This window comes from Leucopleurus acutus (assembly GCF_964270905.1).
Source record: "Leucopleurus acutus genome assembly, chromosome: 14".
Taxonomy (NCBI): domain Eukaryota; kingdom Metazoa; phylum Chordata; class Mammalia; order Artiodactyla; family Delphinidae; genus Leucopleurus; species Leucopleurus acutus.
The window spans coordinates 6,543,729-6,571,030 of record NC_139156.1 but is presented as its reverse complement, the minus strand read 5'-3'; the positions used below and the strand labels follow the sequence as shown (position 1 = coordinate 6,571,030).

Below are 27,302 nucleotides of genomic sequence, written 5' to 3'. Positions count from 1 at the left end.
GGCTAATTTTCTCCATCCCTTTATTTCCCTTATAAGTTTATATGACATCAATAATGGTGTAGTTTTATTATATATGCTTAATAGCCACCTACAAAGATAAATCCATTTATTCAAAGTGAGGTATTCTCCTTGTCCTTGCAAAATAAAGTCACATTAAAATGAATACATGTGTTTTTCACCAGGCCTCACAAAGAAGCAAATCACACAGCATGAAGCTGCTGGATTGTTCTACCCCAGAAACGAAGGATTTATGAGCTACTCAACGGCTTTCACTTGTCTCACTTCCAACATGTTCCTGGCAGGCGGGAGACAGAGCCTGTGGGGACCTGGGAAGCAGTTTAACCTCCTTGTAGCTGGGAGTTCAAGGTAATGAACAGTACAAATTTACTTATTTGCTGCCCAAACTTTGACCACTAAGCTATTTCTCAAAATTTCGAGCAAACTGTGTAACTCAAAAGCCAGTCCCAAATTCAGATTTGATAAAGTCCCCCCATTCCCATCAAGAGACCTGGGAACACTGGGAGAGATCCCGCTGCGGGCTGCGGAAGGACCCCCAGTGCTGCATGTGGCTCCTCACATCCCCAGGCCTCTTGCTGGAGGAGAGAGCGTGGAACGGGCCTGGCCTCCACCTCTGACACGTGATTTGCCGGTGAAAGATCAGTTACTGTGAAAGCAAGTAGTGCTGGGCTGAGGGGGGCTGTGAGAAAGCCTGCAGAGAACCCAGGCATCTGCTAGAGGACTCGGGTGTGGCTTTCACCCCACCACGGAGAAAAGAAGCTGAACGTCCCTGTTTTTGGTTTCTTTTGTCAAGATTTAAAACTGAGAAGAGCACGGCCTCGGGATTCCGTTCTTGGATTCTGACCCCTTGGCCTCTCCAGGGCACTAGCCAGGAGCACTGGTGGACTCCTTGTTCATTTGGAGACCCTGGGGCAAGGATGAGACCTTGAGAAATCACAGTCCCGGGAAGTAAACAGATGGGCTATTTAGAAAAAGAGTCCGAGCCATCAGTGAGCCATGAAATGAAAAGTAACAGAGATGGCCTCACCCCCCGAGGGCAGACGGCAGAAGCAAGAACTACCGCCCTGCAGCCTGTGGAGCAGAACCACATTCACAGAGAGACAGACAAGATGAAACGGCAGAGGGCTACGCACCAGATGAAGGAACGAGATAAACCCAGAAAAACAACTAAGTGAAGTGGAGATAGGCAACCTTCCAGAAAAAGAATTCAGAATAATGATAGTGACGATGATCCAGGACCTCAGAAAAAGAATGGAGGCAAAGATCGAGAAGATGCAAGAGATGTTTAACAAAGACCTAGAAGAATTAAAGAACAAACAAAGAGAAATGAACAATACAATAACTGAAATGAAAACTACATTAGAAGGAAGCAATAGCAGAATAACTGAGGCAGAAGAACAGATAAGTGATCTGGAAGACAGAATGGTGGAATTCAATTACAGGGGAAAAAACCCATAAAAAACACAAACACATGGAGGCTAAACAATACGTTACTAAATAACCAAGAGATCACAGAAGAAATCAAAGAGGAAATCAAAAAATACCTAGAGACAAATGACAATGAAAACACGACGATCCAAAACCTGTGGGATGAGGCAAAAGCAGTTCTAAGAGGGAAGTTTATAGCAATACCAGCCTACCTCAAGAAACGAGAAAAACCTCATGTAAACAAACTAACCTTACACCTAAAGGAACTAGAGAGAGAAGAACAAACAAAACCCGAAGTTAGCAGAAGGAAAGAAATCAAAAAGATCACAGCAGAAATAAATGAAATAGAAACAAAGAAAACAATAGCAAAGATCAATAAAACGAAAAGCTGGTTCTTTGAGAACATAAACAAAATTGATAAACCATTACCAAGACTCATCAAGAAAAAGAGGGAGAGGACTCAAATCAATAACATTAGAAATGAAAAAGGAGAAGTTACAACAGACACCACAGAAATACAAAGCATCCTAAGAGACTACTACAAGCAACTCTATGCAATAAAATGGACAACCTGGAAGAAATGGACAAATTCTTAGAAAGGTATAACCTTCCAAGACTGAACCAGGAAGAAATGGAAAATATCAACAGACCAATCACCAGTAATGAAATTGAAACTGTGATTAAAATTCTTCCAACAAACAGAAGTCCAGGGCCAGATGGCTTCACAGTGAATTCTATCAAACATTTAGAGAAGAGCTAACACCCATCCTTCTCAAACGCTTCCAAAAAATTGCAGAGGAAAGAACACTCCCAAACTCATTCTATGAGGCCACCATCACCCTGATACCAAAACCAGACAAAGATCCTACAAAAAAAGATAATTACAGACCAATATCACTCATGAATATAGATGCAAAAATCCTCAACAAAATACTAGCAAACAGAATCCAACAACACGTTAAAAGGATCATACACCATGATCAAGTGGGATTTATCCCAGGGATGCAAGGATTCTTCAATATATGCAAATCAATCAATGTGATACACCATATTAACAAATTGAAGAATAAAAACCATATGATCATCTCAAGAGATGCAGAAAAAGCTTTTGACAGAATTCAACACCCATTTATGATAAAAACTCTCCAGAAGTGGGCATAGAGGGAACCTACCTCAACATAATGAAGGCCATATACGACAAACCCACAGCAAACATCATTCTCAATGGTGAAAAACTGAAAGCATTTCCTCTAAGATCAGGAACAAGACAAGGATGTCCACTCTCACCACTATTATTCAATATAGTTTTGGAAGTCCTAGCCAGGGCAATCAGACAAGAAAAATAACAGGAATACAAATTGAAAAGAAGAAGTAAAACTGTCCCCGTTTGCAGATGACATGATACTACACATAGAGAATCCTAAAAATGCCACCAGAAAACTATTAGAGCTAATCAATGAATTTGGTAAAGTTGCAGGATACAAAATTAATGCACAGAAATCTCTTGCATTCCTATACACTAATGATGAAAAATCTGAAAGAGAAATTAAGGAAACACTAACATTTACCACTGCAACAAAAAGAATAAAATACCTAGGAATAAATCTACCTAGGGAGACAAAAGACCTGTATGCAGAAAACTATAAGACACTGATGAAAGAAATTAAAGATGATACCAACAGACGGAGAGATATACCATGTTCTTGGATTGGAAGAATCAATATTGTGAAAATGACTCTACTACCCAAAGCAATTTACAGGTTCAATGCAATCCCTATCAAATTACCAATGGCACTTTTACAGAACTAGAAAAAAAAATCTTAAAATTTGTATGGAGACACAAAAGACCCCGAATAGCCAAAGCAGTCTTGAGGGAAAAAAACAGAGCAGGAGGAATCAGACTCCCTGACTTCAGACTATACTACAAAGCTACAGTAATCAAGAAATATGGTACTGGCACAAAAACAGAAACATAGATCAATGGAACAAGATAGAAAGCCCAGAGATAAACTCACACACCTATGGTCAACTAATCTATGACAAAGGAGGCAAGGATATACAATGGAGAAAAGACAGTCTCTTCAATAAGTGGTGCTGGGAAAACTGGACAGCTACATGTAAAAGAATGAAATTAGAACACTCCCTAACACGATACACAAAAATAAACTCAAAATGGATTCAAGACCTAAATTTAAGACCAGACACTATAAAACTCTTAGAGGAAAACATAGGAAGAACACTCTTTAACATAAATCACAGCAAGATCTTTTTTGATCCACCTCCTGGAGTAATGGAAATAAAAACAAAAATAAACAAATGGGACCTAATGAAACTTAAAAGCTTTTGCACAGCAAAGGAAACCATAAACAAGATGAAAAGACAACCCTCAGAATGGGAGAAAATATTTGCAAACAAATCAACGGACAAAGGATTAATCTCCAAAATATATAAACAGCTCATGAAGCTCAATATTAAAGAAACGAACAACCCAATCCAAAAATAGGCAGAAGACCTAAATAGACATTTCTCCAAAGAAGACATACAGATGGCCAAGAAGCATATGAAAAGCTGCTCAACATCACTAATTATTAGACAAATGCAAATCAAAACTACAATGAGGTATCACTTCACACCAGTTAGAATGGGCATCAGAAAATCTACAAACAACAAATGCTGGAGAAGGTGTGGAGAAAAGGGAATCCTCTTGCACTGTTGGTGGGAATGTAAATTGATACAGCCACTATGGAGAACAGTATGGAGGTTCCTTAAAAAGCTAAAAACAGAATTACCATATGACCCAGAAATCCTACTACTGGGCATATACCCAGAGAAAAGCATAATTCAAAAAGACACATGCACCCCAATATTCATTTCAGCACTATGCACCATAGCCAGGTCATGGAAGCAACCTAAATGCCCATCAACAGATGAATGGATAAAGAAGATGTGATACATATATACAATGGAATATCACTCAGCCATAAAAAGGAACTAACTGGGCCGCTTGTTGAGACGTGGATGGATATAGAGACTGTCATACAGAGTGAAGTAAGTCAGAAAGAGAAAAATATATATCATATATTAACGCATGTATGTGGAACCTAGGAAAATGGTACAGATGAACTGGTCTGCAGGGCAGAAGTTGAGACACAGATGTAAAGAACAAACATATGGACACCAAGGGGGGAAAGCCGCGGGGGGGTGGGGGGGTGGTGTGCTGAATTGGGCAATTGGGATTGACATGTATACACTGATGTGTATAAAACTGATGACTAATAAGAACCTGCAGTATAAAAAGATAAAATTTAAAAATTTTAAAAAAAATTAAGGATTTCTGTTCAACAAACAGCACAATAGAAAAACTTAACTGAGCATAAGATTGGGGGAATAAAAAAAAGTAACAGCTGACATGCCAGAGAAGGTGCAAGAAACAGCAGCAGAAATAAGCATCTCAGATCAAACAGAGCAGGAGGGCACTGGGAGCACAAAGGTAATGCCTGAAGGTTGTGTGGAAACCAGTTCCCATAAATCAGCAAAGCTGCTGCATTGTAAGTTACAGGATCTCTGGCAACTGTCCCTGTAAGCCCATCTGGCTTAACAGCCAGCCTCTGTCCCCAAAGGGCACCTACTTCTCATTTTTATGTCCTGGAGTTGAGTTGGCTGCACACAGAGTTACTAACGGACATAACGTCATGATTCAGCTCTCGGTCCGAACACCAAATAAAGAGAGGAAGTTCTTGGGGTTTTATTATATTAGAAAGAACAAGTTAATGAATGCAGATTATACAGGTGAAGGAATAATAATAAATAACTGAATCGGATTTGCTAATATTACATTCTACATTTTAAGACATCTCCCCAGTATGGCCCATAAAATTGTCTTAGATAAAAGCAGAAGGGTTTAGATGAGGGTTCTTTATGGCAGTGCTATTTAAGTGTAATCCATGGGAAATAATGCTACAAATGGAATATAAATGTTTTAGTGTGAGGCCCCTTCTTTACAGCAGTGCAGAATCACACTGCTTTATTCCAAAGGCAATTTCAACATGAACAAATCATCATTTTTATTAAGTTCTATTGCCAACGGCAGCTATACTCCCTGTAGGATAGCTCACTACAAGGTCACACACCTCCCCCAGTGCCATCACTCATAGTAACTTGCAGGGCTATTATCACAATTTCGTTATGGTGCCCTTTTTCCATGGAACCCCAAATGCCAGGCTCCAATACTGAACCTGCGTTTTCCTGCCACAGTATCTGCAGAATGGCTGCTCACAAACAAAGAGGCTATTAATCTGGAACAAGGGTTAAGTCCACCATTTGGAGGGAGGGACTGACCCAGTGCTGATTCTAAGCAAGAGTGCAGGTCAGATGAGGAGTCCAAGGCTCTGCTGTGTCATTGCCAGAATCAACGGCCCCACACGGCATCTTTCCTGTGGCCTTTAAAAGTCTACCAAAATTTTAGATGTCACATAGCAGGAATCACAGGTTGTTCCCCTCCCCGTCACGGGGACGTTTACTCAGGCACTCAGCAGGAGAGAGAAGAACCAAGAGACAGAGACGAGAAGCTGAGCACCAGTGCTGTTCAAGCCTCTGTCCTTAGGTGTCCCTGAGGCACTGCCACGTTCTCGTCTTGGATTTCATAAGACACCCCAAGTTCCTTATCACAACGCCCTTTGGCTTATGCCAGTTTGAGTGGCATTACTGGCACTGGCACCCAGAATTCTTCTATACATCAGAAATTCTGTCACAAAGGAAGAGTGTATCAAAGTGACACTGGGACTTAGAAAAGGCAGGGACGAAGCTGCCCCCGGGGAAGGAGGATAGCTGTGCTCACACAAGGCTTGCCGTGTGCCTTGTACACATGTGAATTACACACACGTACACATATACAGATGGACATGGAGAAGAGAGTGACCGCTGGACAGGGCGGGAGCAGATGAAGTTTCTGGCCCGGTGGGTTTTAGGACTGGAGCTTGGGCACTGTGTGCACTGAAGTAAAGAGCCCACGGAGGGGAGAAACGGAAGAATCGAGATGGTGCTGGTTGGACGGTGTAGATTCTCAGTAGTCTTGGGACTTTTAGGGAATAGGATTAAGAGTTTGGCTCTGAAGAGGAGAGAAAGGAAAGGCCTCTGTTCCACTTAATTTCACAAGGACCTGCTCACAAAAGCTGGCACGTGCCCACCTCCTACCCTACACGGTACACAGAGCACTTCTGCATAAATAATCTCATTTGAACCTCTTAATAACCCCCATAATACAAGAGGGCAGATCCTGTTATGCGAGTCTTGAGAAGGGCGGCAGGTCTGCTCCATCTGCGTATTTCATTTACAAGAGGCGTTATATGCAGCAGCTGCAAGCATCGTCTTTTTTTTTTCTTTCAAAACGATGAGTCAGGTGAATCCACAGTTACATTTCCCCAAGCACAGCAGAAAATAGTTATGTGCCTACTGTCAGGGGACAAAAATAAATTGTCACCCTCACCCTTTTGCCCCCCGTTATCAGCTCTAAGCCCCGTGGAGTGAGCAGCAGAGGGTGACCACTGAGAGACACGGGAACTCCTCTGCACGGCTGTGGTCTGCCGTTTGCTTTTGAAAATCTTCGACGTTACAGGGCCTGCTCTTCTCTCTTCACGTTAGTCCACCAAACAGCGACTATCATGACAAGAAGGTGCCCAGGCAATCAACACGTGGTGATTCTTGGGCTTAAGAGGCGAGCAGTTTTCAAAACTGAAACCTGTTTCTTCAGGGGGTGGCCTCGAGTGGTGACTGGCTGGCCGACGACAGAAGCCCTGGGGTCAGTGGTGAAAGACGGGAGAAATGGATGCAAGTGACACACCCTCACCTTCTAGACTCCTTTTTTCTCAGGGGCCAGAGTGAAAGCCAGGAGCAGAGTGGCTTCACTACTTGAGAGTTAAGGGATCACAGCTAAAGGAATCCTGCAGCCCGTGTTTCCCAGCCTTTCTGGGCTGCACCAACCGCCCCCCACCCCGGGGCCCCAGCCCTCCCCGCCCCCTCCGCCCCCCACCCCCAGGCCCCTGCCCACACCCTTTCTAACTTGCCGCAGTCCTGTCACTCTGGCCATTGCTATCAAAGAAAAATGCACTCAGCCTGAGTTTGCTACGGATACTTTACCACCTTACATCACATCCTATGACTGTTCACATCCTATGACTGTTTCTTTCCTCCAAGCCACTCCCTCAAGGTATAATTATCGCTAGCATACTCATCCTTGCAGCTAGTTAGGAAGGGGCCGGGCCTTTTCTGGGACCTTCTCTCGGGTGGAAAAGCTCTATTGAAGCCGAGCTGGCTAGCATCCTCAGAGGCGGGCGTCCGGCTGGGACTACTTGGCGGTACTCCAGACGATGTGCTAATCTCCCCAGGAACCTCAATGCCAAAGCCTACTTGACATGCATTCGATTTAGGCCTCTCTTTCCCGCATGCCTCTGAGCTCCCGCTGGAGAACAGCAACCCTTTTCCTGCAAGAACACACAGCTCCAAGGGAGGCGGTGGCTCCAGAGGAAGGAGATCAGTCTTAGATGAGATAGGAGCTCACCTGGACCCTTTCCTCCTAGAGACTCCACTGCTCCTTTGGGGAAGAGTCTGTTGAAAACGTTCGATTCCAAAGAGTTTCCCAACGTAATTGATTTTCCAAAGTGTTTACTGGGAGAGTTTCAATATAAAACTCCCTGCGGTTCCAGGGAAGGACTGGGCGCTGCTGAGGAGCATGGGCCCCTGTCGTGACCTCTAGGTGAGGTCCTGACACCGCCCCTCAGGACCATCCAGGCTTGGAGTCTTGGACCGTCCACTTGGCTGCTCTCCTTGTGATGAGAACCTGTGTCCACACTCTATTTTCTCTTCTACCTTTTCATGTCAAAGGTTAGCTTTCTTAGGGGACCCTCCTCTTCATTCGCCTACTCCAAAGTCTATGCGCTATTTTAAGAAATATTTGAGGAAGCGTAACTCTGATATAACCTGTATTTCTCAAGGGCTTGTAATCCTAACGGCACCACTGGACAAAATGACTGAAAAACATAGGAACTGAGACAAAGCACGGCAAAACGGTAGAAATTCTAGTTTCCATTTTAAGTACACTCTGCTTACAAGGTCTTTTGGCTGGCTGCTCTCTCATGCAAATTTGATAAATGCCATGAATATCACAACACTAAGATGAATACATTGCCAATCACCCCCTTTGATAAACACAGTGAAAATTTTAACCATGGGCCTAACGTGTGGAAAAAATTAAGGATGTTCTCTTTTATTAATGCACAAATGAAAACTAAACATCTACTGAAGGGCAATCAGTACTTAAACCAGAAAACATTATACAGGGACTCGAATACCCACTCAGTTGCAGTGAAGCTAAGCTGTGGGTTGGGAACGAAGCAGCAGTTCCAGAGTAAACAGGGCTGGGACTGGGCGGCGGGGAGCGGGCTGCGGCTCTGGGAGCCTCGCCACACGGTAGGAGCGCCTGCCCTTAAGCTTCCTTAGCCTTCTGTTCAGCATCCCGGTGGTTTCCGCGGGAGCAGCCCAGGTCCCGGCCAGGTCTGATACTAGCGGGGAGGAAGCCAGCACCCCTCCCACGGTGGAGGGCCCTCCTCAGTGAACTTGAGGGCGGGGGGAGCTCCCCAGGAGACAGACGCTCAGACTGTAATTCTAAGGCCTCAGTCTTCTGCTTAACAACCGTACCCCCTTCGTATCTCCATTTACCCTTAATTACAAAGGCGTGAACTTTGAGTGGGTTTTCCCCAGGTGACGGTGTGATTCATGAGGAAGGGCCCTTTGCCTACAAGTTTTCCCACCGAGAAACACTAACGCTGCCAAGAATCCTCCCGTGTTCAGTTCGGCCTCACACCCCTGTACTCCACTATCCCCCGCCCCCCCGGGTTTCTACTGGCCTGGCCCCATCTCCCTATGTTAAAGTGGCCAAGGGCAGACACTTCTGCAATGTCAGAGCAGATATTTCCTGGAGGGTAGCGCTTTCGTTTCATTGTAAAAATTACTTTAGAGCATGTTTACCTCTAGTGGGGAAAGTGCTTCAGGACAAACCAAAGCCCCGGGCTTGCTAGTACCACCAAGGGCCACTGCTCTTAGGACTGGGGACGGGCAAGAGGCACGAGGGTAAGGCTGACCCGCGGGCACACGGCTACCTGGTCTGTTCATGAGGTCACAGTGGCCTAAGCCCGCGATGTCGATTCTCTTCATAAAAAGCACCATGCTGGTTAGGTTGGCCTCCTGCATTTCCGCTGGCTTAAGTGGCCGCATGTCTTCGGAGGCAAATTCCTCAGAGTACAGACAGAAAAGTTTTCCTAGAAGAAACCAAGGAAGATGGTTTTAATGCTTCTGTGTTGCCTCCGGACAGGACCTTAGCGTGAGCTGGGTTTGGGGTCCGCAGCACTACCTGGAGAAGATGAACCGAGAATCTGCTTGCGTATCTCTGCTTGGCTCCGGCTGATGGGCTGCGTGACGAGTGAGTTTGCTCTTATTCGAGGGTTGTATACCTTTAAACGAAAGACAGCATCTTTAGCGTCAGCTCACTCAAGATGTAGCAGGCTCGCCGGCCCTGAAGTGCCTGCTGTTTGCACACTTTACTTCATGAAAGGCTCTGCTACTCATTTCTTCCATACAATATTTATTATTGTTTCACTTGCCTTGAGATGGAAACGGCAAGAGCTTTGATAAATGGATTTAAGGGTTGTCTGCTTTCATTGTAGCTTCAATAAATATGGGAGCTCTGTATCATCTGCTGAAATACAAATGCCACTTCTCAAAGCGCTGTACCGCTGACTCGTGTGCCGCGTGGAGAAAAGGATGATCAACTGACAGTGCTGCATTTCCTCAAGGTTCTGTTCAAATTGACTGTGATCCCAGGGGTCTCATCTTTATCACATATGCTGGGCTTTTCCCGTCCTATCAGCTAACACAAAGACTGCAGATGGCACTAACAGTGATTTTTCTTAGGCGTAGTTTAACGGTAAGTAATAACCCTGGGTTCTCTGAATGGTGGACTAATTCGATAAGATCAATCCAAACTGGTTCCAAGGGAACCTTCCTAATGGCTGGAATTGCTCTGTCACAGTAAACAAGGATATTTAAGAGACCCTAGTTTCCTGGAGGGGTAAAAGCTATGTAACATCTAATAATGGTAAATGGATCAATACTTGGGAAGATTCTTTTCAGTTTAAATGCTATGATTTCTGAAGTCCCACTGTCTTTGAGAGTTTGAGATACCCTATTTCCATTTTTCCTAACTTTTTTTTTTTTTTTTTTTTTTTGCGCCGTATGCGGGCCTCTCACTGCTGCGGCCTCTCCCGTTGCGGAGCACAGGCTCCGGACGCGCAGGCTCAGTGGCCATGGCTCACGGGCCCAGCCGCTCCGCGGCATGTGGGATCTTCCCGGACCGGGGCACGAACCCGCGTCCCCTGCATCGGCAGGCGGACTCTCAACCACTGCGCCACCAGGGAAGCCCCTAATTTTTAATTTAAAGATAGTGATTAAAAATATACAGACTTTTTATAAAATTTAGGATGGAATTTTATCATGTCAACTATAAAGCCAAAATTTGCAAAAATTAAACTCAGTGTACTTGAAACTAATTTCTAGTAAATTACCTGGGGGGAGATGCTAATTACTTTGATAAAGGGGCTACCAAAAATACCCAAAGGATGTATAGAAGAGAAGATCCGTTTAGGAGTCAAGTAATTTGCTTTAGTAGTTGTCTTTCCTTAAAACTTTTTCCTCTGGCCCCTCAACCAATTTAATTTGTTTCCAGACTATCAACCTGCTAATGACAGGCAGTTACATGTGCTCCAGACTTTTGTTACTGGATGCAATAGTTCTTCTTTGCACACGTGGCCAAATACAGAGAAATCCCCAGATCATATAGTTCCTCCTCACTTTCTGGCCAGTAAAATGGTGGGAGCCCAAGAAGATTAGCAGCAGTCTACTTAACCGCCTCGACAGTAATTACCTTTCTTCTCTCCACCCCGACATCAATGACAAACTTGACCGTGTTGCTCCAGATCAAAGATTCTCCAGAGCTAGCCGTCAACACCACTCGTCTCTGGTAAACTTGGCATCTTTTTTCTGTTTCATCATTTGGCTTGAACAATGCACATTTCTCTTTTGGATACAAAGGAACAACTACCAGCTCTCCAAGATCTGGGTTTAAGTTAGATCCTTCTTGACAGATAATTTCATAGGCTTTTTCAATATCCTAAAGTAAAAGAATAACATCATCCGTGAGAATGAAGTACATTACAAACAACTTTCTCCAAATTATATAAAACTATAGGCAAAAGCTGCATAATGTATACAGGGAAAGAAATAGTTGTGTTTTCTATAGGTATCGTTAACTATGAAAAGGAGGTATAACTGCGTAAGAACATGTCTTTGGGGAAGTTAAATATAATTTATAAATAATTTCAATGCTACAAATAATAATAATTTCAGTGCTTTTCGTCCAAAATGGCTTTCCTCTTGTGAAATGTACTGTCTTTGCCTTTATACATTCATCCTGCTATTTTTCTAGCTCGGTGCAACTTCTCATATCCATTAACAATGACAGATGAATAAAAGTTACTCTCACATCAGTGATGATGCATCACTGTGCTTTAATGGTGGCAGAACTAAGAACTCTAAAACAATTTCTAGATTTCCAATAGAAGCATATATACATACACATTCCACAATCAGGGTCTCTAATCTGGGTCATCTTGAAAACTATTATTACCCATTAGCACTTTAAAAAAAGCAGAAATGCAATGAAATAGGCAGGAAATATTCACTGCTATTTATATATTTGCAAGATTCAGGAATTTAGAAATACTCTTTAAAAATGCTTCATTGTCAAATATACTGAATAAAAGAGTAAATTATGTGCCCTAAAACCACAAACAAGTAAGTATATTGGTGTAAAATGCTCAAAAAGCAAGACATTTTACACAGTACTTTTTAATTAATTAATTTTTGGCTGCGTTGGGTCTCCGTTGCTGTGTGCGGGTTTTCTCTAGTTGCAGCGAGCGGGGGTTACTCTTCATTGTGGTATGTGGGTTTCTCATTGCGGTGGCCTCTCTTGCGGAACACGGGCTCTAGGCACGCGGGCTTCAGTAGTTGTGGCACGTGGGCTCAGTAGTTGTGGCTCGCGGGCTCTAGAGCGCAGGCTCAGTAGTTGTGGCGCACAGGCTTAGTTGCTCCGCGGCATGTGGGATCTTCCCGGGCCAGGGCTCGAGCCTGCGTCCCTTGCATTGGCAGGCGGATTCTTAACCACTGCGCCACCAGGGAAGCCCTTCAGTACTTTTCTATTTCTCAAGTCACAACCAGATTTTTAGGACCTCATATAAAAAAGATGTCACTTAATGTAATTCTTACTCCTTTTAAATTTGTTTCCAAAATTTCTATTTTTTTAAGGGCCTAACTAACTACCAGATGGAAGATGCCCCATTTCATTTCATTACATACATTAGATTTCACTAAAAATCTGAGTAAAAAAGATGCCTTCCCATGACTGTTAAGTCTGAGTCCACTGTCCAGTGCTCCAGCTCACCTCTCCTTCCTTCCCCACCACCTGTATAGTGGGATTGAACTAACTCAAGGGCTTTGTAGGTGGACAGATCTGCCTAGAAAAATAGTGAGACCTCAGGTGAGCTATTTGAAGGTTATTCCTGAGCTGCTGAGAGGCCCCCAGGAAGCAGGGCAGAGGCTGCCCCCTGGGGTCCACACAGCAGTTATCCCGGTACCTTCTCCTGTTCACACTCCCCTTTTCTGCAGGGTTGGTTTACTTGGGGCAGATTTTTTTTTTTCAACCAAGCGAAGAGCAGGATTATTGACCATAATGAATGAAAAATTGTCAGCTGGAATAATCAGAACAAAGCTATTTCTTCCAATTTTTATAATTCTAATCATGTCATCATTTTAAGTGAGGAAAGCTTAGAAATTTCTACGGAGGAGAACAAGTCTTCGAGCTGCATCTCCCTGCACAGGACATTCACACATTCCTCCTGGGTGGCAGGTGGTAACCTCTGTACGTTGGTACTTCACCCTCCACAGCTACCCTGGAGCTGAAAGAGGAGATTCGATTCCAGCCACCCACTCACAAATTTCCAATCCAAATAACCTTCACACTGCACTGAAATATTGTACCTAGTTTAGATTCCTCAAGCTGACAGAAAACTTTGAGGCCATAATCTTCAGAATTTAAAAAAAGTACTTAAAATATTCATTCGGTGCTTCAAACTGTTCACTCATTTCCTTCCTATTCAACATGTTCAGAGCATTTACGTGTGTGGGGCTTTCCTACAATACCTGCAAAACTCAGGAAAACACAGCAACCTGCACTGAAGGAAGATATCTCCCCCCAAATGAAAGGCCCGCAACTAGGTGGAACATTTCACAAGAAAACCTTCAACCTGAGAGCATCTTCCTTGTGACAGCTTCAAGCTGCTCAATAATCTGGCTAGATAGTGTCATTAACCTTAATTTGTTTTCTATTTAATCTAGTTCACTTTTTTTCAGGTTACAAGATGGTGAAGTGATAAGGAACAACACACTGTAAACATGCAGGGCTCCAAGCCTCAATTACGCACAAGAGCCAGGGGAGCGCGCAGTTGCGGGTATTAATTCACGGCAGGTGAGGGGCTAAGTGAGCAGTGCGAGAAAATGTGAGGCACCTAATGTTCATCAAGCCAAACGTGAGTGTGTTTCTGCACCTTTAAACGGATTTCCTAAGAGAAAAAGCGACCGTTAGTACACTTCGGTCAGACGGCTTGGGTTTGTTTTCCTATGACATTCAGTTGCCATGGCAGATTTTAAAGTTTTATATAGAAATCAAGAAAGCTTCAAACAGCATGGGGAAAAATGATCAACAGCTGCTAACATGGATGTCGGAGCAAGACAAAACTTTGCAAAAGACAAACTCCAAGACCACAGGAGAGTGTTAGCCCTGACATAAGTAGTAAGAAAGAAAAGAGCCCATCAGTGTGTACTGAACTATGTTCCGCTTTTTAGGTGGCAGATGGGGAAAAGAAACCCAGATAACACCTGTGGAATTTGGGGCTGAATCGTGAGGAAAAACACTGGTTCCCAGAGACGGTATGCTCCAGCCCGCAGAACTGCAGCCCCACCCGCTGGGCAGCCTGCTGGGAGCCTCTGGACAAGAAGAACCACCCCGCCCCCCCACAGAGATTCCAGTGCTGGACCCGGGCCACAGCAGCAGCTCCTGCCAAAATGACGAATCCTCATTCTCGGAGGCTCAGAATTGCCAAATCCGCCCAGAGCTTTCACTACACCGTCACGTTCATGACTTTCAGGACGGATGGTTTCTTAATAGGAAATGTCTTTCTGGTCTGACTTCAAGGAAGATGATATAATTTTCTAAGCCCTGTGGATTTTACAGTTTCTACCACTATCCTAGGTAAAAATGCATCTTCTAAAGTCTGACAATTCAGAAGTCACTATGCCATTAATTAGAGCTTATATGAAACTTGTAAGAATCAAATACTTTAAGAATCAAATATTACCCCCAATTCTGTTATGAGCTTTATTTTTCAAAAATCCATTTTGGCATTTTTGGTTACTCTGACTAAAGATGACTACTCATTCTATCAGTCTTCATTATACTGTCCCCCACCCGATCCACCCCGAAATGTATGCCTTCTTTTCACCTGGCAATTCTAACTTTCAAATGTTTCAGACTCTTTTCATTCTGCCATTCCTCCCTCCCTTAGGCTTCAGCCAGTTATACTGAGAACCTCTAATTGTTTTCATAAATCCTTCTTCTGTCTCCTTAATCATTTTGTTACTTCCCTCAGGACTTTCTTGAGTATCTTGAATCATGCGGGATTAGGGAATGATCATAGAATAAATCACTGTAATCAGTAGAAGATTTACTGTTCAAGAAACTGTGTATAATCTACACAGGAAAAATGGAAAATATGCTGTAGTTATCATATATTTGAGATTCTAAATTACTTTCTTTATGGAAACAGATAAAATCTAAGTTGTGAGAAAACTGTCTAAAGTTCCCCAAACTAAAGGATCAGTCATCCTTTATGCTTTGAGTATAAAGCAGAATAAATACTCCTGAAGGTACTTGTGAAGGCGTGTGAATACTTAAGACAAGGCTCTGGTAGAGAGCTGAGGTCCTTGTCTTTGTTCAGCTGGTGGCTCAGCCAATATCATACAGTTTCCTTTTGGTTTCTGTTTAATCACTGGAATTACTACGTATCTGGGTCATGGTCTAAAAGCCAGTGCTTTTTTTACTCTCTGAGTGAGATCACGGGTAGGGGAAAAAGGCCAGGAAATCAGTCTCTAAGAAGAAAGGTCTAACTCTTGAGATTCTGGAGGCTTTTAGATTTGGGCCGCAGAGCAGTGGAGAGAGAAGCAGGGCCACAGTAACTGCATTAAAAAAAAAAAAATGCAACCCCAAATGACATCTTGACTCTATAAAAGCAAAAAGAGACGCTCAGCTGTACATTTCCCATTGTTCTTTTGAAAGACATTGTCAGATATCGAAGTGAACATTTTTCTCATTCATCTTTTTAAGAAAAGTGTAGGGAAATAGCCTTCTGACTGTGCTTTAAATTATATTTTCCTGCCTAACACTCCACTGACTGCTGTAGGAACATTGTGGGTACTTTTTTGTTCCCTGACTCTATGCGGAGGACTTAGCTTATGTCCCGCATCTCCAGCACATGCGCCTGCCATGAGGGAGGTGGCCGTGAGTGTGAGATGACTGTGTCTTCTCTACTGAGACAGTTCACAGCAAGCCTTCGGGGCAGCCCAGGATCTCGCCTGATCCCATGGAAGGAGGTCAGCTCTGGAGATCACCCCCAGAAATTCCTCAGAGTCCCCACCTCCCCACCCCCATTCTGTGTTTCAGAACAGCTCCTGGGCTGGTTGGTTGGTTGGTTGTTTATGTATGTATGTATGTATGTATTTATGCTGTGGCTTGTGGGATGTCAGTTCCCCAACCAGGGATCGAACCCATGCCCCCTGCTGTGGAAGCACAGAGCCCTCACCACTGGAACTCCAGGGAAGTCCCCAGTTCCTGCCTTTAGAAGCACTTCCTTGTTTGCCTTTCAGTGTAGGTTTCACTTACTCTATATCAAGGATTCTTCTAAAGTATGAAAAAAGAGGTGTGATGGAACCAAACAGCAGTTCCATCAGTTAATTAGTAAACTGAAACCTGTATGTTAGTTATTAAAAGGTTCCCAACAAGGTTAAAAGGTTCCCAATAAGTAAACTTATTACTCTCTTAGGTTAGAATGAATATTACTTACTTACTTGTTCACAGGCCAGAAAGACTACAATGTCACCCTTCTCACCGGAGTGGTGAATTTCAAAGATAAGGCGTAAAATAGACTCGAAAGACTCCTTCTGAGCCCCACTAAGGTACACAACCTCCACTGGGTACTTATTTTTCACTTCTATGAGAGGCACGTTTCCATAATAAGAACTGAGTTTGCTGATCAGGTGAGGTGAGGAGTTAATTATGAGCTTCAGTTCCGGTCTTGCCAGTAAAACATCTTTAAGAAGTCCAAGTAACACATCAGTTGCAATGCTTCTTTCATGAATATCATCTAAGATGATGACCCCATAGCTACCCAGAAAAGGACTGGACATCATTTCTCTCTGTAACATGTCATCAGTACAATACCTACAAAGAAGAAACATGAAAGTTAGAATACTCTCATGAAGAAAATCGTATAAAAAAACTCCTAACATAAACAACAAAAAATCCCTTTCCTATATCCTTTTGTCTAAATCAGGAGTTTAAATCTTTATCGGGGGCCAAGATTTCTTCAAGATGATAAAATCTACAGGCCTTCAAAATAGAAAAGTACACATGAACAAATTTTAAGCACAGTTTCCATGTGTTCACAGACCCTCTAAAGACCATCCCTGAGACCTAGGTTCCAGACCTCTGCCTTACATGTTCATTACAGATATTAACAAGAGCTACATTTAACATTTGCCCTGAGCTTTTTTAAAAAAAGTAATTCAGCAAAATACCCTTGTCCGGTAAGAGCTCCCCCCCTTCCATCAATGTAAGAATTTTGAGTCAGAGCACACACTTCAAGGGAAGGATACACAGAGGACTGTCCTCTCTCAGGCTCACGGCCCAGTGAGTCCACTAGTAGGACTCTGTCAGTGGCACATTGTGGGAGATGACGTCACCAGGGTGTTAGCATCAACGAGTTGGAAATGTCGTCCAAATAATAACCACACGAAAGCATCTAAAAAGTAGCCACCTATTTGAGGGCAGCGTTCCTGGAGGAGGAACGCGTCATTAGTAATTTTCATGGATTTCCAGTAGTTCTTGGGGTGTGTTTAAAAATAATAGTAAAAATAAATACCTATTAGTCATCCAGCACCATACAAACATCATCTTTCTGACACTATTTACATCTCTGCCTATATTATTCCTTGAGGAAACCAATTTCATAAGTTTTCTACCCATTTAAGGTATTTATTTTATGTGTCCCTGTCTACGGCAGGTCTGAAACTGCTGTTCTTAGAAAGGCCTGCTTGCAAGCTTGGCCCTTGGCCGGCATTTGGGAACCTAGATTTGGGAGGGTTCTCACCATTCCCAGAACTGATGCTTACTGTTTGTAATATGGTCTAACCTGCTTTCCTTCTGGGAGTATGACTTTAGAATACAGGAGGAGGCAGAGGGTGCCTATGTGACCAGTCCCCAGTAAATACCTGGGCACAGTCTCTAATGAGTTTCCTTAAACTCGTTGCTACAACTCACAGCTGGAGGAACGAAGCATATCTCAGGTGGTCCACTGGGAGGTGCTCTCGGAAGCCTGCGCCTGGTTTCCTCTGGACTTCACGCCTTGCACCATTTCCCTTTGCTGACTTGGTTTGTATCCTTTCACTTCAGTAAATCTGAGCTGTGGATTAACTATATACTGAATCCTACGAGTCTTCCTAGCAAATCATCAAACCTAGGGGTGGTCTTGGAGACGCTGAAACAGTCCTCAATTAACCCTTTTCAAGGAAGAAAGAAAAAGGAGAAAACATTTATAAGTTCCTAGTGTGTGCCAGGCATTGTGCTGATAGAATAGTTCTCATTTAACCTTTAGAATAAATCTTCAAGGTAGACATTACTATCCCATTATTTATAAATGAGGAAACAGGTTCAGAAAGGTTAAGTACCCTGCATAAAGTCATAAAGACAGGGAGAGAGTCAAGATTTAAGCCTGAATGTCTATTACATCTCACGCCACTGTCAAATTATAGAGACGGGTCCCTTGGCTGCCATGGATTGGTAACAAAGCCCATGTTCTCCCTCTCTGCACCTTGACGAGATCAGAACATTTGCTCTCTGCCTTTACTCCTACACTTGTTCTCATTCTGTGTCTGTCTTACCAAAAGGGCAATGATAAGTTGCTGATTATTCCTTTTCTCAAACTTAAGAAAGAAAATATACTGAATACTACAATATTATACTTTGTGCAAGATGCAAACAAAGAGATGCATCCAAAATCTAGGTTTCAGGTCCTCTGCTGCTGAGGGTAATTAGTATGATACAATAAGTACTATTGACTCTTGTCTGAAAACAAGTTGTTTTAATCTATGCTACTTCCTTAATGTTATTCCCTTCTGAGCAAAACTCATCTAAGCACTTATCTGATAGGAAGAAATGCTTTCTCTCTGCCAGGCAGAGGAGGTGAGTGTGTTATGTAAATACTTCCAGCCTTAATTAAAAAGGGAGAAGATGTGACTCACCTAAAACTCTACGAGACTCAGCAAGCTAGACCTGGCCTTCCAAATGATTATATGAAACTAAGGGAATACTAAGGATCCACCCTAAAACTTACCATACAAACCTCCAGTTTTCTATGTAAGACAGAGATCTATTTCTTACCTTTATATTAATAAGATCATGTGTACAGTGCTTAAGAAAATACTGTTCCTGATAACTATGTAAAAAGATGGATACATTTTGGAAATGTAATTTATTTTTTAAATTTATTTTTATTTATTTATTTTTGGCTGCATTGGGTCTGTTGCTGCGTGCGGGCTTTCTCTAGTTGTGGCGAGCAAGGGCTACTCTTCACTGCGGTGCGCGAGCTTCTCATCGTGGTGGCCTCTCGTGTTGCGGAGCACGGGCTCTAGGGCGCGTGGGCTTCAGTAGTTGTGGTGCATGGGCTCAGTAGTTGTGGCTCGTAGGCTCTAGAGCGCGGGCTCAGTAGTTGAAGTGCACGGGCTTAGTGGCTCCGCAGCATGTGGGATCCTCCCAGACCAGGGCTCGAACCCATGTCCCCTGCATTGGCAGGCAGATTCCTAACCACTGCGCCACCAGGGAAGTCCCTGGAAATGTAATTTATATTCTAAATTCTTAAGACTGAAATTTTGAAAGCTAAGAATATAGGAAAGTTTTATTAATATTTTCTGAAATTATATGTATTGAATTTGACCTTAAAAATTTGAGTAATTTCTAAAAAATTCAGTGTTCTAGAGGGTTCATATTTGAAATGTATGTCACTTCCACAAGATATTGTGATATCTAGTTCAGAAAGACTATTTTAGGTATATAATATTCGGGTATCCACTGTTTTGAAAAAGGCCAGAAAAAAGCTGAAAGAAGAACTAAGCTGTTCTATATAGAATCCAGAAAAATGGTAGTGGCATAAAGATTATATTTACTAAGTACCTATCATGTACCCAACAGACTAGATGCTAAGGAGTTACAAAGAAAATGAAAAAGACAGTATCAAACACAGAACACTACCTTCTATAATCAACAGGCACCCTTAGATCCTCTTATTTAAATAGCTATTCAGTCTGAGCTTATCAAAAATTATGGCTAGCATGTGTCTCCAAGGAAATGAACGCGGCTGGGATTTACCTTTTCACCCAAATCACCCAAATCGCTAACAGATGCATCGCGCTCCCATACACCAGTCGCGGGCAGCAGCTCCCTGAGTCCTCACAACAACCCTGCGAGCTGGTGTGTCAACCACCGCGTTTCACGGACGAGGAAGCGTAAGCAGAGAGGCTGGGGGACTTGTGCAAGGTGACAGGTGGGTGGGTGGCTGAGACCCTCATTTTACAGCCACGCCGCCTGCTCCTCAGAGCACAGAGCATTAGGAGGAAAATAAGGGACGACTTTCTTTTCTCTTATCATATAGAGCTTTTCACTACCTTTGGCCCCTTTGCTGAAGCTCAAACCCTGGTAGCAATAAATCAGACTACCTGCTGACACTTGCGCTGGTTGGGGGATGTCAGGGTGGAAAGTGCAGCATCCCAGCAACAAGAGTGACTGTAAAGTAAAGATGAGACGGCCGGGCAGCCCGGCAGAGGCAGAAGGAACCAGAACCCGCAGTGGCCAAAGGAGGCTGCTAGTTTCCCTCCACCTTCTAAGGTGTACCTGCGGTTCAGCTCCTCCACACCTGAAGGCTATTTTCTACATTAAGAAAGGAACGCTACATGCAGATAAGAGCTAAAAAAAATTTTCAACAGAAACTGTAGTCCTTCCTTTGGCTGTTAGGATTGAATGCTTGCAGGGTTTTCACCATAAAGCAATGAAAGCCAAGTCCCAACACATAAGAGATGCTTAAAAAGGTGAGATGTGTCTTTGACCTACTCTGACAACATTATTGGTTTACTCCACAATTATTTACCTCTATGACTTTCTAAAAAAAAAATGTATATATATATATATATATATATATATATGCGCACACGATCCATGTCAATAAGATAAAAACATCATAAGATTTCATTTTAAAAGTGACTACATCCAAGAGTCCTTTTCAAAAGGTTTGAAAGTCTAGTTCAGGTTTCCAAAGTCTAGTCCATCCTTTCATTAAAACCATGACCGCTTGAGAGGTCACTTCAAAATGTAAAGGATGAAGAATGAATCTGCTAGGCGTGGGGATCCTTCACCCTTTCAGGGTTGCATGTCCTGTCGGGTCCAACTCTCCAACTAGTCCGTGAGTTCCCAAAAGCAGGGAGGTTTTTACATTTATCTGTATCACTATTGGACCATTTGCATAATAAATAATTTATAAACATATACAGTGACTCGGGGACATCACGGCTAGAATAACAGAAGGTTACATATATTCAAGAAGTTCAAGTCATAGTGCTACTGATCGAAAGCTTCCCTATGGTTTAACACCAGCCTGAAGACCGAGGTCCTCTATTTTTGAAGATAACGTTTGAAAAATGTTAAAAGCAGCTTAGTACAAACCAAATGAGTTACAAAGGCTTTCTGAATGGGAGAAGAACTGCACCAGAGTCTGCAGCAGCCAGCTGGGACCAGGCACTCGTCTTTCCTTCTGTTATCAAGTGTGTTAAACGTCCTCCATGGGACAAGCATGTCAGATGCCGGGGATACGAGTATGCAAAAACCATCCCTGCTATACTGTACTGTGCTATGCTGTGCTGTGCTATACTGTACTCTGCTATGCTATGTCATGGCATCCCTGTTACACTAGCGTAGGACGTCCCCAGTGATGTGCCAGGGCACTCTGGTGTGCCCCACAAGTGGGTTAGAGACACGCAGATACACTGAGGCTGAGACACTTGTCTCCTCAGACCTTGGGGCAGTCAGGCAGTGCCTGGGACAGCTGAAGCCCTTGAGATGGTCATCTTTGGCTGCAAACAGCTTTGACCATTTCCTTAAGGTGCCATAAGATACTCTCACTTTCAATGACGGCTATGATAGAAAACTGCTTGAGAAACTGGCCCAGAGCAGTGATTTTTTCCACTTCTCTTTTTCCTTCTGTTAAGCTCTTGGAAACCACTGTGGAAAGGAAATCTCAGAACTGTGGTCGCTACTGAGAAGGGTCCTTGGAACCTGTAAGAATCTCAAAACTAGGGTTTGAAAAACACTGACCTACACTGCTATGATGAAGGCCGAGACCAAGTTTTACAGAAGCCCAGCAGAGAGTTTTCTAATTTACACTACGGAGGGTCAGGGAAGCTTTCCTGGAGCAGGTGACCTCTGCATAGGATCTTGTATGACGGGGAGGAATTAGCCAAGCACGGAAGAGGCACAGACATTCCATGTGGAGGGAAGACCATGTGTCAAGGCACATGGCACACAGAGAACCACGTGTGTCGACACAGCTGGCACACAGACAACGCATATGGACCCACTATGGGGCGGAGCTCCAGAAGCACAGGTTGAAGGTCTTTGGGGCCAACCTAACAAGTCATGACTTTTTCCTGAGGATTATGGGGAGATACGGAAGAAGTTTAGACAAGGAATCCCTGACGGTGCCAAGGTGGGAAAATGACTGGTGCATGTCAGGCTGGTGACAGAGAGAGGAGTTACTATTATCACACGTTACAGGTGTGTAAAGCAGAGAACGCAAAAATACGCTCTTCTAGGATCGCAGAGGACAAGCCAGGAGTCATCAGGTACAGCAGATGAAAGCCCCCCAAACCAACCTCAAGATCGTTTCACTGGTGCAGCAGTTCTCAAAAGGAATCATGTAGCCGACTTCATGACCGATGTTAACATCCATTTCGTCTGCCACCCGGAGGGCGAGCTGGACCACAGTCTGCTTGTGGACCTGTGTGCACACCACGCCCCCGTGCTGGTAGTGGATGGAAAGGCAATATTCAGCACACCACTGAGGAACCTTTAACGGGGACAAATGAGACAGGATCAGCCCCGCTAGGAAAACACCACCACCACCACCAAAAAACCTCCAAGGGTTCATCTTATAAATGAGTTGTTTTCTTCCACCAGTGAATCACTGGTGGGCTGCATTACAGCTTAGTTGGTGAAACTGAAGAATCTGTGTTTATGCATAGAGTTAGTACTAGTAAAGTTAGGAATAAACAGGAGTTAGCAGGGACTGTAGAAGTTAGACTCCCAGATGAGAAAAAAGGAAGATAAAAATAAAAGGCAAAGTAAAAAAAATTCTTTTAACCTCAGCTGTTCTGAAAAGACTAATGTATTTAAGATTATTATTTTCTTTCTGGTTAAAAGAAAGCACCATCAAAGATATGGCTTCTGGTAGCAACTTTTTTTTTTTTTTTTTTTTTTGCGGTACGCGGGCCTCTCACCGTTGTGGCCTCTCCCATTGAGGAGCACAGACTCTGGACGCACAGGCTCAGCGGCCACGGCTCACGGGCCCAGCCGCTCCGCGGCACGTGGGATCTTCCCGGACCGGGGCGCGAACCCGCGTCCCCTGCATCGGCAGGCGGACTCTCAACCACTGCGCCACCAGGGAAGCCCTGGTATCAACTTCTATGCTTTAAGCAATATAAATATTAAATAGCATTTAGATGAAAAATAGTAGCTCAAAATTAAAACATTTACATTTAAATCTAAATGACCATAACAAAGTAACCAGATAAGCCTACTTTACATTTCCCTGGCAATAAAAGCTAAAATACACTGGCATTTATCATCTAAATACAATGAAAACTAAGCTCAGTGAGATAATTAACCAATCCATCCAGATTTGGAAAGAGCCAATTCCAAGGCTGCTCTTGAGTTATTTATTTTTAAATCCTTTTACTGAAAATGTATTATGGTTCAATTGATTTTAAATAGTTCATTTGCATAAGAATTATTATAGTAGAAAGTACTGGATTCATTTGTATGCTGGAATCTTAGGGCACTGTCAGTAAGCTATGCTTTGTTACATGTATTTTTAAAACAAATCATTCTGAGTGTTTTTTAACAGATCCAAGGTATTTAAAAGTTTCAGCATTTTTAATTATCTTCAGATTTGCTATTTACTAGACCCATCGTGGAATTCTTAGATTTTTAAAAAATTTTATTTATTTATTTTTGGCTGCATTGGGTCTTCCTTGCTGCACATGGGCTTTCTCTAGTTGCAGCGAGCGGGGTTCTCATTGCAGTGTGCGGGCTTCTCGTTGCGGTGGCTTCTCTTGTTGCAGAGCATGGGCTCTAGGTGCACGGGCTTCAGTAGTTGTGGCACGTGAGCTCAGTAGTTGTGGTACATGGGCTTAGTTGCTCCGCGGCATGTGGGATCTTCCTGCACCAGGCCTCAAACCCGTGTCCCCTGCATTGGCAGGCAGATTCCCAACCACTGTGCCACCAGGGAAGCCCGAATTCTTAGATTTTAATACTATAACTTGAAAAATAAACATAACTTACTAGAAATCAAGTAACTCCAAAATGAACACCTGCTGCAGACTGCAGATTCCCGACGATTAAAAGTGTAAATGTAGTTCCTCTATTTCAAGACGAGTGTCAGCCTTGTCAGCAGGTTGAAAACTAATCAGCAATTATTTCCTCAATAACTTTGTCGTATGAAAGATGAACATTTAACACACTACACTCAGGAAGTCTGGAATCAAGGTATATCACAAGTGACCAAAGTCAGGAGCTCTAGACCTGGTGTGCCATTAGGTTGTTATTTGTAAATCACCATTTCTCTAAGCTTCAGTTTCCTTTCCTGCAAAATGGGTTGAACGGATGAGACCTACCCTTCAAGTCTGAGCTCCTGTGCCATTTTCTCCCCAAGGCTTGCTGTGATACCTCCCCTCCACCCCCCACCAGGAAGGAGACCCCCACAGTGTACTTCCTGACAACCATGGCATGGACCATGGACCACACTTCCTGCAGTTGCTGGTCTGTTCCAGTGCAGGTCTGTTCACCCCACTAGACTATGAGCTCTGGGAGAACAGAGATCTGTCTTTGTCACCAAATAATCTTAAATAAGTTTATTCAATAAATATTTGTTAAATGAACACATTAATTTCTTACATTTTCCAGAAATATTTTTAAATTCTATGATTCGATATATTCTACCTTGAATTGCTTCACAATCACACCTAACTGGGAATTCACATAAAAGTTTCTATCTCCCTCATTCCCTAGGAAGTTATTTTTTATCCTTGTCAAATCCTTACTTTTTAACCCGATTCCCTACTCCCTTCATATCTAGGTCCTTAGCTGAGACCTCAAATGACACTTTTGTAAGAAATTATATTAAAACTGTTTGAATCTTTGTCTCCCCACTAGAGTGGAAGATCCTTAAGGTGGACATGCGTGGTTCATATTTCCCCCAATACTTAATAGAGGACCTGACACATAAGAGGGATAATAAATATCTGGATGGAAGGATGGATGAAGACATTAGAATAATTGAAAAGAAGGGAGAGAAAGGCTTAGACTCAGGACTTAACATGGGAGAGAAGTAATAAAACCAAGGGACATATATTTCTAAGGAAGAATGAACAGTACTCACTAGCAGACTAATTATGCATAAGAAGAAACAAATATTTTAAGATCTCTGACTTAAAATACTAGGGCAATGGCGTCGTTAACAACCAGAAATTTAAAAGTAAAATAAAGTAGAATGAATGAATGAAGCTAAACAGTAGCATAAAGTGCTTCTGGGGGGAGCGAAGTGTTCAAGGGGAGGGAGAGAACCTTCAGGAGAGCCGGGAAAGGGGTCAGGGTTAAGGTCATCTTGATGGGAGGACATCCAGGTGTAGCCAGCCTGAGATCAACTGCGAAACAGGCCAGGAGCCTAAGTGAGGGGCCAAAGCTAGAGATACACACAGAAGTCCTAGAATTTCAGAGCTGAAAGGAATGGCAGGCACGCAGGCCACGGCCTCATCCTACACACAAGGGAAGTCTGAGAAGGGTTACTTGCCCCCTCATCCTGCCAGTAAACAGCCCAGCCACAACCTACGCAAATCTTCCAATTTCTCATCTGGCGTAACTTCCGCCAGGCCACGGTTGCTTCCAAACATCTTTATACAAAGGTAGTAATAGAAGCCATCAGGGTCTCAACCGTCAACGCTTTTTACTACTCTTTCTAGCCTAATAGCAGTGTCAGAGGACAGTGCTACGATGACAGCGGGCACTATTTTACACAGCTAGAATTGCTGCTGAAATGACACCATTCAGTTTCACTAAAACACCTGGATATACTCAGTCTGGTTATTATTCTAAGATCCAGGATAGCTGCTTTCAAACTCTAGAATTCTACATGATTCAGATGATTATGGGCCACGTTCCCAAGGTTCCGACTTTGTTTTCTGAGTGCATTTCATTTATTTCTATTTACTCACATAAACAAATTCTGCAAGATTAGACTATTACAGTATGTTTATAATGTTATAAACATCATATAGGCCTGGCAGTGCAATAAATATAAACAATCCAACAGTCCTCACTGTTCTTTTTGCCCTCCTCCACAATAGAGCAAATGATTTCACCTATGAGGCAAAGAAAATAATTCAGAAATGGGACAGCTCTTCTAGACATCAATTCAAATCACCAGCGAAAGACTGAACACATGCATCTTGGGCTTAATGTAGGGATGTCTGCTGACACAGCCAAGCTGAAAGTTGAGCACAAGTCACAACTAATTGCAGAGCACCCACCCCACGCAGCTCTGACTGCGTACGACGTACTGCCCCTTTCAGTAAGTCACACATGGATGACGACAGTAAGTGATGCAAATGCAAACTGAAAGGGTCGTCTCTGAACAAAAAGGAGAGACACATTAAGTCATCTCTCCTAATTATAACAACTTCTGTGCTTAGCATACCTTCCCAATCACCCCAAGCAAGCTGAGGCACGCTGTGAAGTTTGATGCCTTCGCAAAGTATCGGCTGAAAAGAATTATGATTCAGCAAATGCCAGAAATGTGAACATTTCATAATTTCAAGCGGCACTAAGATTACAGCTTCACAGGGAACTCTTGCATTCTCTGCACTTATAGCAAATACCGTACCATTCCGCGCCCTGATTCTGATTCTCCTCTGGGAGTGGCTTTTTCTTTGTCCCAACAGTACCTTACCCTTCTCACCAATGCATTATATGCCTTGAGATTTCATGTCTCTCTCTATAGTTTCTCTTTGGAAGGTATGCTCCCCCTCCTCCCTGGCATCTAGAA

The 27,302-nt window shown here is 43.1% G+C and overlaps 1 protein-coding gene across 2 annotated transcripts in view; it reads right to left on the bottom strand.

The window, feature by feature from the left end:
- Positions 1-27,302, bottom strand: part of DHX32 (DEAH-box helicase 32 (putative)) — a 52,169-nt gene that overhangs the window by 6,186 nt on the left and 18,681 nt on the right. For both annotated transcript variants that reach the window (XM_082854194.1, XM_082854193.1), the window contains 5 exons: positions 22,858-23,051; positions 16,732-17,104; positions 11,420-11,665; positions 9,851-9,950; positions 9,600-9,758 (listed from right to left, as the gene is read on the bottom strand). In XM_082854194.1, coding sequence (XP_082710320.1) covers positions 9,600-9,758; positions 9,851-9,950; positions 11,420-11,665; positions 16,732-17,104; positions 22,858-23,051 — 1,072 coding nt within the window. The remainder of the gene's footprint in view (positions 1-9,599; positions 9,759-9,850; positions 9,951-11,419; positions 11,666-16,731; positions 17,105-22,857; positions 23,052-27,302) is intronic.